Source organism: Sapajus apella, unplaced genomic scaffold (genome assembly GCF_009761245.1).
Source record: "Sapajus apella isolate SASKATOON/1434 unplaced genomic scaffold, GSC_monkey_1.0 scaffold63, whole genome shotgun sequence".
Lineage (NCBI taxonomy): Eukaryota > Metazoa > Chordata > Mammalia > Primates > Cebidae > Sapajus > Sapajus apella.
In genome coordinates this window covers 496,784-509,190 of record NW_022437003.1, presented here as the reverse complement: position 1 = coordinate 509,190, position 12,407 = coordinate 496,784, and the positions used below count along the sequence as shown (strand labels likewise).

The window sequence follows — 12,407 nt, the reverse complement described above, 5'->3', positions numbered from 1 at the left end:
GGTGGATCACGAGGTCAAGAGATCAAGACCATCCTGGTCAACATGGTGAAACCCCGTCTCTACTAAAAATACAAAAAAATTAGCTGGGCATGGTGGCGCGTGCCTGTAATCCCAGCTGAGGCAGTAGAATTGCCTGAACCCAGGAGGCAGAGGTTGCGGTGAGCCGAGATCGCGCCATTGCACTCCAGCCTGGGTAACAAGAGCGAAACTCCGGCTCAAGAAAAAAAAAAAAAAAAAAAAAAGGAAGAAATTGATTACAGAAAGGAGACTGATCACATAAAGATACTGAGAATAACAGGAGCCAGGTTTCTCAGCATTAGAGAAAGGAGTTAAAGATATGGACGTGGTGAAGGCTACAGTGAATCCTGAAGTGTCGGATTATAATTGATGGTATTTTCATGGGAACTTATGGTTTAATTATTTTATTTATTTATTTTTGAGACAGAGTCTTGTTCTGTCGCCCGGGCTGGAGTGCAGTGGCGTCATCTCGGCTCACTGCGGCCTCCGCCTCCCAGGTTCAATCGATTCTCCTGCCTCAGCATTCTGAGTAGCTAAGATGACAGGGGCACACCACCATGCCCACCCAATTTTTGTTTTTTTGAGAAAATGCCTCACTCTCTTGCCCAGGCTGGAGTGCAGTGGCATGATCTCAGCTCACTGCAGCCTCCACCTCCCAGGTTCAAACGATTCTCCTGCCTCAGCCTCCAAGTAACTGGGACCATGGTTTTATTATTTTATTTTTTATTTATTTTTGAGACAGAGTCTTGTTCTGTCACCTAGGCTGGAGTACAGTGGTGCAATCTTGGCTCACTGCAGCCTCCACTGCAGTGACACTCTAGTTGTCTGCCACCATGCCCAGCTAATTTTTGTATTTTTATTGGAAATAGGGTTTCACTATGTTGGTCAGGTTGAACTCCTGACCTCAAGTGATCCACTCGCCTTGGCCTCCCAAAGTGCTGGGATCACCGGCATGACCCTTCATGCCTGGCCTATTTCTGAGGATGACATTAGTATTTGGATTAGAATGCATCCTGAGAAGGATAGTCTCTGTCCATTTAATATGTTTTAAATTAATAATATGAGCTTGAATATCTGTACTAGAAATCACTCTGCACACGCTCAGGATTGACTGTTCATGTGATCAGTTAGGCAGATTATCGCTTCTCCTCCTCTTTCCTACCTACTCCCTGTTAAAGCCAACGAAGATGACTATCAGATATAAATGCTGCTTTTCCTCATTTGGCCTGTTAAGTTGACAAGTGAAGCGGAATCTTATAACTAAAAATGATTTGAGGATACAGTAAGTTTCAGTTATCTTACCATGCTGCTTCCCAGATGGATTATCAAGACTTAACGGTATCAAATGATCCAATTCTGATGTCAGGAGGGAAGCTAACCACTTATCAAATGTAGGTATGAAAGAATTACATTTTTGTCACAAAGTATTATTTAGCTATAGAACAAACAGTGCACAGGATCAGAATGTGTTCATGTGAAGATGGGTAAAGGTGAGTCATGAGCTAGTCCTGCTAGGATGCAGTAGAATATCGAAGTCGGACAGAGAATCTCAGTGCCTATTTCTTAATAAATACTTCCTTCTCCTGGTGATGCAATTTGTGTGCAACACACAGTAACAAGAAGTGGAAAATAAATGATCTGTCTCAATTACGGCTTTTCTTTATGAAAACAAAAAAGATAGGCCAGGCATAGTGGCTCATGCCTGTCATCCCAGTGCTTTGGGAGGCCAAGGTGGGCGGACTGCCTGAGCCCAGGACTTCAAGACGAGCCTGAGCAACCTAGTGAGACCCCGTCTCTACAATAAAGACAAAACAGATGGACTCTCCTCAGCAGCACATATATTAAAATTCTAATGACACAGAGCAGTAAATTTTAAAAAATGTACTATTTTTTAAATTCCACAAGTATTTTTTCAAATTATGATTCATATCATCAAAATCTTTAAGGTGTGCTATATATAAGACACATATAAAATGTTCAAGGAGCACTTGGAGTAGACATATACCTTTCCACCATAATATTAATGTCTCATAACATTAATAACATGAAGAAGTTAAAAATGAGTCTTTTTTTTTTTTTTCCCCGATGGAGTTTGTCTTGTTGCCCAGGCTGGAGTGCAATGGTGCAATCTCAGCTCACTGCAATTGAATGGAATCATTGGGTTCAAGTGATTCTTCTGCCTCAGCCTCCTGAGTAGCTGGTACTACAGGCAAGCACCACCATGCCCAGTTAATTTGTATTTTTAGTAGAGACAGGGTTTCTCCATGCTGGCCAGGCTGGTCTCGAGCTCCTGACCTAAGGTGATCCACCTGCCTCAGCCTCCCAAAGTGCTGGGGTAACAGGGCTGAGCCACTGCGCCCAGCCAAAATGAGTCTTAAAATTACTGTTTAAATATCTGTTCAGACCTTTGTTTGGCACCTATGGAAGAAAGCTAATGCACGAAAAAGAAAAGAACAATCAAGATTTCTACCTCTTTGTAGTTAACACGCCCTTTATGAAGCTGAAGAAACTCCAGTGCTCTGTGTCCTGAGAGAAAAAATACATAAATCAATTAAGTTCAAGTATTACTGAAAATGTAACTTAGTCAAGATCATTTCAAAAGACAAACATGTAATTTTGTGGTTGTATCTGTCAGGGATACAGGAAATGAAGTAAGTTTGCACTCACTGGCAATCTGCATTAGGTATAATCAGATTTGTGCAGTATTTATACAGCACAAAGCAAGTTTTGACGGTGATTTAGTTTCTGCTTAACTATTAAACAGCTCTATGACCTTTAGTGCTATTCAACCTCTCTAGACCTCAGTTCCCTCCTACAGAAAACTGAGGTTAAAAGATACCCACTGGTTGAAATAATAACTGCTAAGTGACAGAAAATAAACGCTAAATGACAAGCACACTGGCTGACACCTGGTAGGAAGTCAAGAAACTGTCATCATCATATTTCGTTTCAGTACTGAGGTAGATAAACCTAAGTATAAAATACAATGTAACACCTAACCTATGGACTGCACCAATGATCCTCAAAGGTTTTTCATCACTGGACCACTGTGGAAGAACAAATATCAGAAGGCTGCTGACTCCACCCCACACCCACCTATACAGACACCCACCCATAGCCTGAATCTCCCAAGAATGCGTAAGAAGACTAACATTCCCTGCGAAGTGACATTTGAAGGTGATACCTTATTTACGTTGTGAATCACATCTAACTTTTAAAATTCATGTAACAAAAAAACATAGCCACCACTATATTATAAACATTAATATCATAAAAATCACAACCCCAAATACAAATGACCTGTGTATAGGAGTCCAGTGATTTATGCTGAATGAGCCATTTCTAATTAACTCTCTCATAATGCCAACTTTCCACTCAGGCTCTTATAAGAAATGAAAAAGTAAACCAAAATATTTATAAAATCATCTAATTTATTAGTAAATAAAAGATGGAGTTTTAGTCTTCCTCTATGTTAAAAAAAAAAAATTCTCAGAATCTGTGCAGATGCTATTTCAGGAGTTGCCATCAATTATGTTCACATAAATATTATTCTTCAAATATCCATTAAGACCTTTGTTTGGTACTTACTGAAGAAAGGCAAGCAATTATTTGGTTTTATTAAAATTTCAGATGCAATCTGTCTTGGAAATTTTTAAACTAAGAATTAAAAGCCTGAATATTTCCATTTATATTTGTTCCTTATCAGCTCACTGGCAATTTCAGCTTCATGGAACACAGAACTAGAAGACGTTTCAGAATTGTTTAAGAGGTTCAACCCCCTCATTTTATAGAATCGAGAGGTAGGTAAAGTGGATTGCTCAGTCACACATCTGCTTACTGCAGGGCTGGAATGAGACCTAAGTCTGATTCTCTTTTCCACTGTTTCACAGCTCCCTTCCAGCAACACATTTTTAACAGGAAGAGCACCAGACCAGATGTCAGGACATGTAACTCTAGGCCAGGCCACTAAGAAGTAAGCTGTCAAGCTGTCTAGTAGCAGTTTCTTCACCTGTAACAGAAAAGAACTGGACTTGGTGACCTCTAGTGTCCTTTCAGATAGTCAGGTTCTGTCATAACAGGTTCTCACCCATCATAGCTCAGTATATAGGTCTACTTTATGCTGATACATTTTCATATTTTGCCTATAATCTTATCATTCTTTGAAACTTCTGGAGGTAGTATAACTATTAAATTATCTCATTTTTATCTAAACTAAACTCAGAATATCAGGTATATCTGAAATTAATCTGAAAACTGCTGTAGAATGTTATCATAGTTCATGCTATTACAAATTGACTCACCCTTTCCCATGTGTTAAAACATCACAAATACACTTTTGCTAAGAAAGATCTTAAGTGTTCTCATCCCATGTGCACAACACATGATAGCTATGAGAGGTGATGGATGAGGGTGCTAATCATTTCACAAGGCATATGTGTATCAACAATTTGTTTGTCAATTATACATTAATAAAGCTAGAAAAACAAAAATTTTAAATAACTCTTTGTGGTACCATCTCCCTATATCCAGGATGACTCTGCCTTTGCCCCTGAGGTCAGTGGCACTGGCCTGATGTCCTCCTCTCCTCCCCAACTCCTGCCATCTTATCGGCACCGTGAATGTGGTTGACGGAACTCCCTCACCTCCCTGACCTTCCTGACGCCAAGCGCCTTTATGGCAGTATGACTCAAGGGACCCACTGCCATGGCCACACGTGGCTCTTTACATATACTTGGAAATGCCAGTCCTTGGCCATGTAAAACCACAAAAGTACATTTCTCACTCCTGCCATATTCCACCCATCTTATTTCTCCCTCATTCTGTCAGTCCTGCCGCTGCATTGCAACCTCTGGTTTACAGAGCCGCTATTTCCCCACCCACAGAAACACAGGGGCCCCGTGACCAGCGGGGCATCAGCTCTCTTCATTTGCTCCTTAACTGAACCCATGCTGCCCATCTCTCCCCCTGCATGACGACTGCCTTCTCCTCCCTGCTGTCAGGCCACTCAGCTCAGTCACGGGGGAAACGGTATTCAACCTCGGGCTGGATTTTCAATCTCTTCCTTAATGTCTTTTCACAGATTTACTGTCCCCTCAGCAACGTAACAAGGCACCAGTACTTACCTATTTCTACGTGCGTTGAAATGCCACAGGATGAACCTCTACGGCAGAGAGAACCCAGCACGATCAGCAGGCCCGGCCACAACCTGAAAGCAGACATGCTCTCCTTCCCCACAGGCTCTCTGGTGACGTGGGAATGCTCAGAGCTGCGGCAGCACCGTGACTCCGAAATCCAGGCGCAGACCCGCTGCTTCTCTCTAAGCAGGTCACTGACCCAAGAAACCAAGTCTCATTTCAAAATCCTATCATTTTCCAATGAAGTCAACTGTTCAACTACTGTTTAACTTCACCAGAACAGCAAACAAACTGTACTCCTGGGGGTGGGGGGAGGAAGATCAACTCAAATCTAAAAAGCCTTAGGCCAGAAGCACTGCATATTCTGACAGAGGTTTTTTTTCTGAATTTCATTTTAACATGAAATTTCTGTAGAGACGCAAGTAAAACTGTCTCCAGATGTTTTGCTTTCTATAAAAAGGCTCACCTGTGCATACAGCCAACATACTGGAGCACCTCACCTTACAGGGGTGGATCTCTCATGCATCGTTTCAGGCTGTCCTGCTTCCTCCGCCTCCCAAGCCACAAGTGCTGGGAAAGCTTCTGTGGTGATCAGCTGGAACTGGCATCTCTTTCAGTGTTTGGCAACAGATACTGACACTTGAACGGGATTACACAACAGCAGCCACTCCTGGTCTCTCTACCTCTGGCTATTCTAATAGGCTTATCCAGAGCCCGTGGCAAGGTCAGATTCCTGCAGCGCAAGCAAAGATGCCAATTGCACTTGGGAGGTGGAAGGAAGGGGGCAGATTTAGGGCCAAGAGACAGGGTTTAGAAAATGTGAAGCTCAGGATATATCATGAGGTAGCCAGCTGCACTTAATCCATGGGAAAATTAAGCTCTTCACAGAACTAATGGTAATCTTAAAGCACAAATTATGTATAGTTTACATTAAAAGCAAGAGATGCACTCCTAAAAGAGTAGGAGGAAATGGTATTCACTCTCAGGTTAGCCAAATGAAAGGAAAGAAAATGTGGCACATATACACCATGGAATACTATGCAGCCATAAGAAAGGATGAGTTCATGTCCTTGGCAAGGACATGGATGAAGCTGGAAGCCATCACTCAGCAAACTGACACAAGAACACAAAACCAAACACTGCATGTTCTCACTCATAAGTGGGTGTTGAACAGTGAGAACACAGGGACACAGGGAGGGGGACATCACACACCAGGGTCTGTTGGGGCATGAGGGAGCTAGGGAAGGGATAGCAGGGGGTAGAGATCGGGGAGGGATGGCATTAGGAGAAATACCTCATGTAGATGAAGGGGCGATGGATGCAGCCAACCACCATGGCATGTGTATACCTATGTAACAATCCTGCACGATCTGCACATGTACCCCAGAACTTAATAAAAAAAACAGAATTTTACAATAAAAAAAAAGAAAGGATGAATAGAAAGTGGGATGATTTGGTCAGGTGTGGTGGCTCACACTTATAATCCCAGCACTTTGGGAGGCCAAGGCAGGTGCATCACCTGAGGTCAGGAGTCTGAGGCCAGCATGATCAACATGTTTACACCTCGTCTCTGCTAATACAAAAATTAGTCGCTATGGTGGAACGTGCCTATAGGCCCAGCTACTGGGGAGGCAGAGGTGGGAGGATCTCTCAAACCTGGGAGGTGAAGACTGCAGTGAGCCAAGATTTAATCACTATACTCTAGCCTGGGTGACAGAGCAAGATGAAAGAAAGAAAGAAAGAAAGAAAAAGAGAGGGGGGGGGGAGAGAGAGAGGAAAAAAAGTGGAATGATTTGAGACGCTTAGTTGTGTGCGCAACAGTTTCCTCTGTAAGCTTAACACAACCACCTGTACAGCCCCAAGGAAAGGAATGCCCCAGCTCTGCCAAACCTGAGGGCAGTAGGCTCAGAGCTGGGCTAAAGTTAAACTTGATGTAAGTTTACAAAACATCTTGTTAGCCAAGCAAAACACGCAGCCATACGGCCTCTGGACTCTTCATTAGCCTAGAGGCCTATGGCTACATGTTTTGTTTGGCTAAAATGTTTTGTAAACTTACATCAAGTTTACAAACTTGTTTTAACGTTTATACACTTTTTAAATAAGAAAATTCATGTAGAAATCTAGATTTCTGGCTCTCCTAAAAATCAAAGAACTGGCATCACGAACTGAGACTCCTATGTAACATGACAACCAGCTGCAGCAGAAGAGCCAGCTGCCCCGACGGTGCATGTCCCGTGCCTCCAGTGCCCACCGTCCGTGCGGTGTCTACACGTTTCCACACCCCTTCTGGCCACCAGAGGCCTTTGAGCGTGCCTCCCTCTCACTCTGGGCCTTCCACAGCCTGTGGGTGAGGTAGTGGCAAGGATTAACTGCGACTTTGGATATTCTCTCTCAGAACATCCAAGAGCAGTCAGTCAATGACTGCAGTGGGGGGATTGCAAAGGGTCACCAGGAAAAAAGTGACACTGCCTGAAAACTGTATCTAAGCAGACATGATACAACACACCCATCCAAAAAGCAGCAAAGAGACAGGTTCAGCCAGGCATGATGGCTCATGCCTATAATCCCAGCACTTTGGGAGGCCAAGGCAAGCAGATGGCTAGAGACCAGGAGTTCACAACTAGCCTGTGCAACACGGCAAAATCCTTCTACCAAGAAAAAAAAAATTAGCGGGCATGGTGGCTTGCACCTGTGGTCCCAGCTACTCAGGAAGCTGAGGCGGGAAGATTGCTTGTACCTGGGAAGCGGAGGTTGCAGTAAGCTGAGATCAGACCACAGGCCGGGTAAGACCCCCATCTCAAAAAAAAAAAAAAAAAAGAAAAAAAGAAATGGGCTCAGTTACCAAACAATACTAATCACAAATGTCTCAATTTCTATTGTTTTTGTATTTGAGGTACAGAATATGAATTTATGAATGTAATAAAATAAGAGGAAATTATTTGCTTAGGAACTGTGATAGTTATGAATATGGTCTTTATGTGACAACAGTGCTTGCCATTTTATAAACTTTGTATTATTTTTGTAACAATAAAAACATCGAAGATTTGACTTTAAAGAAAGTTAAAAGGTAGCTCACAATATTAAGAAAACTATCTGACAAATAATAAGCATATGGAAATATTTTTCTTTCTGCCCCACAACCCCCCTTTCCTAATGTGGGTGGCTTTGTTATGAACAAGACAGCATGATTCTACTATTTAGAACTCTTCGGGAAATGCAGACTGAAGGTGCAAAGTAAACATACGGCTACATTAAGGACTAGGGAGAACACAGGCTTGAAAGCCACAGGGTCTCAAGCTTTATGTGGGCCACTCTAGAAAATGGGGGAGAGGAGGCTGGGAGCAGTGGCTCACGCCTGAAATCCCAGCACTTTGAGGGGCCGAGGTGAGTGGATTGCCTAAGGTCAGGAGTTCAAGACCAACCTGGACAACATGGTGAAACCCCATCTGTACTAAACATACACAAATGAGCCGGGCATGGTGGCACACACCTGCACTCCCAGCTACTCGGGAAGCTGAGGCAGGAGAATGATTTGAACCCAGGAGGTGGACGATGCAGTGAGCGGAGATCGAACCACTGCACTCCAGCCTGGGTGACAGTAAGATCTTGTTTCAAAAAAAGAAAGAAAATAGGGGGGATAAGGGTGGAAACGGGGGATTCGAGGTTCTCGGGACAAAGGCAGGCAAAGGAGAAAGGAGGGAAGAGATCCCTCTCACCTGGTGGTCTCCTCCCTGTAGGCCCTGGTGAGGACACCCAGCCAGGCGCAGCGGCATCAGGACAGGCTGGAAGTAAGACAGGAGCCCAGAGGGAATTGTTTACTCTTGGGATGGGGGCTTGCAGAGGGCCACAAAACTGGAGAGACAGGGGAGGGGCACATTGTGAACTCTAAGCTCCAGGCACTTTTGCCTTTGTGAAGTACTTCCTGTTATACAAATGATAAATAGAAAGCACATTTTACATCTGCATTGCTATATGATTAACATATTAATATGCCACATCCAAGCTTTTTTCTTTGGATTTTAGAAGAAATTTAACATTTTTGAGTGCTCCTAAAAGATTTATGGGCCCTCAGCATCATACCTACTGTGCCTAATGGATAAGTCATCTGGGAAAGGAAGTGGGCACCGTTTGAAATAGAACCTTAAGAAGGTAAGTGGACTTTTTTTTTTTTTTTGACCGGGAGTTTGGCTCTTGTTGCATAGGCTGCAGAGCAATGGCACGGTCTCAGCTCACTGCAACCTTCACCTCCTGGGTGCAAGCAATTCTCCTGCCTCAGCCTCCAGAGTAGCTGGGATTACAGGTGTCTGGCACTACGTCTGGCTATTTTTTTATTTTTAGTAGAGATGGGGGTTTCACCATGTTGGCCAGGCTGGTCTCGAACTTTTGACCTCAGGTGATCCGCCCGCCTCGGCCTCCCAAAGTGCTGGAATTACAGGTGTGAGCCACCGCGCTGACCCTAGAGTAATTTTTGAACAAGAGAGGCAGCCACAATTAACTTGACTTTTCTGGGCCTCAGTTGACTGAAGCCTCAATTAAATGATTTCCCCAGGCCAGTAGAAATGGGCTATCCTGGCCAGGTGTGGTGGCTCACGCTTGTAATCCCAGCACTTTGGGAGGCTGAGGCAGGCAGATCACGATATCAAGAGATGGAGACCATCCTGGCCAACATGGTGAAACCCCATCTCTACTAAAAATACAAAAATTAGCTGGGCATGGTGGCAGGCACCTGTATTCCCAGCTACTCAGGAGGCTGAGGCAGGAGAATCACTTGAACCTGGGAGGTGGAGGTTGCAGTGAGCCAAGATGGTGCCACGGGGACGGGGACGGGGACGGGGACGGGGACGGGGGGAGAAAGAAATGGGCTATCCTGTCATCCCAGCATTTTGGGAGGCCAAGGACAGCAGATGACTTGAGGTCAGGCTTTCGAGACCAGTCTGCCCAACGTGGTGAAACCCGGTCTCCACTAAAAATACAAAACTTAGCTGGGTGTAGTGGTGCACACCTGTGGTCCCAGCTACTGCGTAGGTTCAGGTAGGAGAATCGCTTGAACCCAAGAGGCGGAGGCTGCAGGGAACCGAGGTCACACCACTGCACTCCAGCCTGGGTCTCGGACACTCGGACACACACCCAGACACCCACACACCCACCACACCGTCCCTCCCTCTGCAGATAGGAGATGTAAACACACCAGCTCCCCAGCCCCAACTGCGAGCAGCTGGGACTACAGGTACCCACTGGCCGACATCCCTGTTAGTACTGCCTGGTTCTCCCCAGTTCCTGCAATCAAATAAAGAACAAAGTAGTGTGAAAATCACGAAACTCATTACAGCAGAGTGATCACTTCTGCCAGACTGGCTTAAAATGGGCCCGACTCAGCAAAAGACAAAGTCGAAATTTAAAGTTACTGCCTCAGCATTTTGCCAATGTCCTAGAAAAAAATTCAACGTCCTAGAAAAAGGTGAAACTCTGTAGGAGTTGAGCAAGGGAGCTATGCTGAGACTAGTAACCTAAAATCGATGCGTAGGGTTGAGCTTCATTTGTACCCACCAATTCCCAGCAAAGACCTGCTATTTTTATTTTTATGTTTCCCTGATGCTTTCAGAGTTTTAGGCCCAAGTCTAATTTTCGAACGGATGAAGAATGCTGCTCAATCCTTATACCTTGGCTAATTTTGACAAATGCTTCCTTTTGCTAGTTGGTGGTCCAACTTTAATCTTCCTAGCGGCTTGACCTAGGGGAGCTAGTATGACTTGGAGCACTATACTGAATTTAAAGTAGCAACTGTCATAAGCATTTTACGTTATCTCACCACAAACTCATGGGGTAGATTTGGTTCTATTTGAGAAGTGACTGGACTAAGGTTAACCTGTCGAAGGTCACACAGCCTGTCGGCAACAGACTGAGTTTGGATTCTAGTGTGTTTCTTCCCAAGGCGCTGTTATTTATCGGGAGTGCCCTAAGATAATGCCTAGACACACAGCCAGAAAAGCAGACAAGCGGCAGAACGCGGGGTCACGCTTCGCGCCCTCACGGAACCATGGCTTCCAGTCCACCCTACGTGCTGCGGGGCTCGGCGATGAAGACGCGTGACCATGGCCTTGGCATCCAGCGCAGGCACCGGCCCCATCTATGGGCCGCGCACACATTCTGGGGATGCAGAATTTGGGGAGATGCTGAGAGCGGGTCTCTAGCAGCGGCTGGGGGGCTCGGAAGCAGTTAGTGACAAATGAGCACCCGAAAAGAGGAAAAGTGACAGCAGTCCGCAGGCGCATCTGCCCGCGAGCCTCCTCCATCCCCGACCCCAACCCTCCCCCGGGAGAAGGTTCCGCCGGGAGCGAAGCCGCGCGGCGCTCAGGGCAAGATCCAGAGGGCGGCACGGCGGTGCGGCGCGAAGGGCGCGGAGAGAGGGCGCTGCTCCGCGGCTCGGCCACCTCCCGCCGGCTCCTGCGCCTCCCCCGCGCGCCCCCGGCGCCGCCTCGCTCCTCCCGCTTCCCCTTGACCCCCGCGCTCCCGTGCGCGCGCGCCCGCTTGCCTGTTTCCCGTCGCCGTCGCTACCCGGGTCATGGCGACCTGCTTCTGGCTGCGGAGCTCCGGGCCCCGGCGCCTCGCGTGGACGTTCCCCGGCTGCCGCCTGCGCCCCCACGCCGGCGGCCCGGTGGCTGCCTGGGGTCCCGCGCCCGGCCCGGCCCCGCTCCGCGGCTACGCTGGGGGCCTGGCGAGCCTCTCCGCCGCGCTGCTGCGCACCGACAGCTTCGTGGGCGGCCGCTGGCTCCCGGCCGCCGCCACCTTCCCCGTGCAGGACCCGGCCAGCGGCGCCGCCCTGGGCATGGTGGCCGACTGCGGGGTGCCCGAGGCCCGCGCCGCGGTGCGCGCCGCCTACGAGGCTTTCTGCAGCTGGAGGGGGGTCTCGGCCAAGGTGAGAGCGCCCGGGTGCAGGGGCAGAGCTGGCCGGAGGCCCGGCAGGGAGAGAGGGGCTTGGCCCCAACGAGAAACCAGCCGCGTCGCCTCCCTCCGGTGCGCGGTTCCCGGGATACACAATGCGGAGAGTCAGAGCAACAAGAAGGGAGACGACCAACACTAAGTTTGCAGCTTCCACTTTGTGCCGGTCGCCGGGGACGCGGCCCCTGCCTCCAGCCTCGTGAAGCGTGTGCACGGCCCAGGAGGGGAGGCAGAACGCGAGCGCTTAATACCACCGGCTGAGTGTTACGGTCAACAAGCCTAACCGTGGAGGGGCGGGGAGAAGGGGGAGGGGTG

At 47.1% G+C, this 12,407-nt stretch overlaps 2 protein-coding genes across 4 annotated transcripts in view; one reads left to right on the top strand and one right to left on the bottom strand.

Annotated features, from left to right (window-relative positions):
- Positions 1 to 9,332, bottom strand: part of GPLD1 (glycosylphosphatidylinositol specific phospholipase D1) — a 68,838-nt gene extending 59,506 nt beyond the window's left edge. The window contains exons 1-3 of one of the 3 annotated variants that reach the window (XM_032247625.1): positions 8,870 to 9,332; positions 5,142 to 5,224; positions 2,489 to 2,544 (exon numbers count right to left, since the gene is read on the bottom strand). Coding sequence is in view for 1 of the 3 variants with exons in the window: in XM_032247624.1 (XP_032103515.1) it covers positions 2,489 to 2,544; positions 5,142 to 5,238 (153 nt within the window). In the remaining 2 variants the exon portion in view is untranslated. Of the gene's footprint in view, positions 1 to 2,488; positions 2,545 to 5,141; positions 6,213 to 8,869 lie in introns of those variants that run through there. The other 2 variants (XM_032247624.1, XM_032247626.1) reach the window with 2 other exon arrangements.
- Positions 9,333 to 11,573: 2,241 nt separating this feature from the next.
- Positions 11,574 to 12,407, top strand: part of ALDH5A1 (aldehyde dehydrogenase 5 family member A1) — a 36,703-nt gene continuing 35,869 nt past the window's right edge. The window contains exon 1 of the mRNA XM_032247623.1: positions 11,574 to 12,069. Within this exon, the coding sequence (XP_032103514.1) occupies positions 11,716 to 12,069 (354 nt within the window). The 5' untranslated portion in view covers positions 11,574 to 11,715. The remainder of the gene's footprint in view (positions 12,070 to 12,407) is intronic.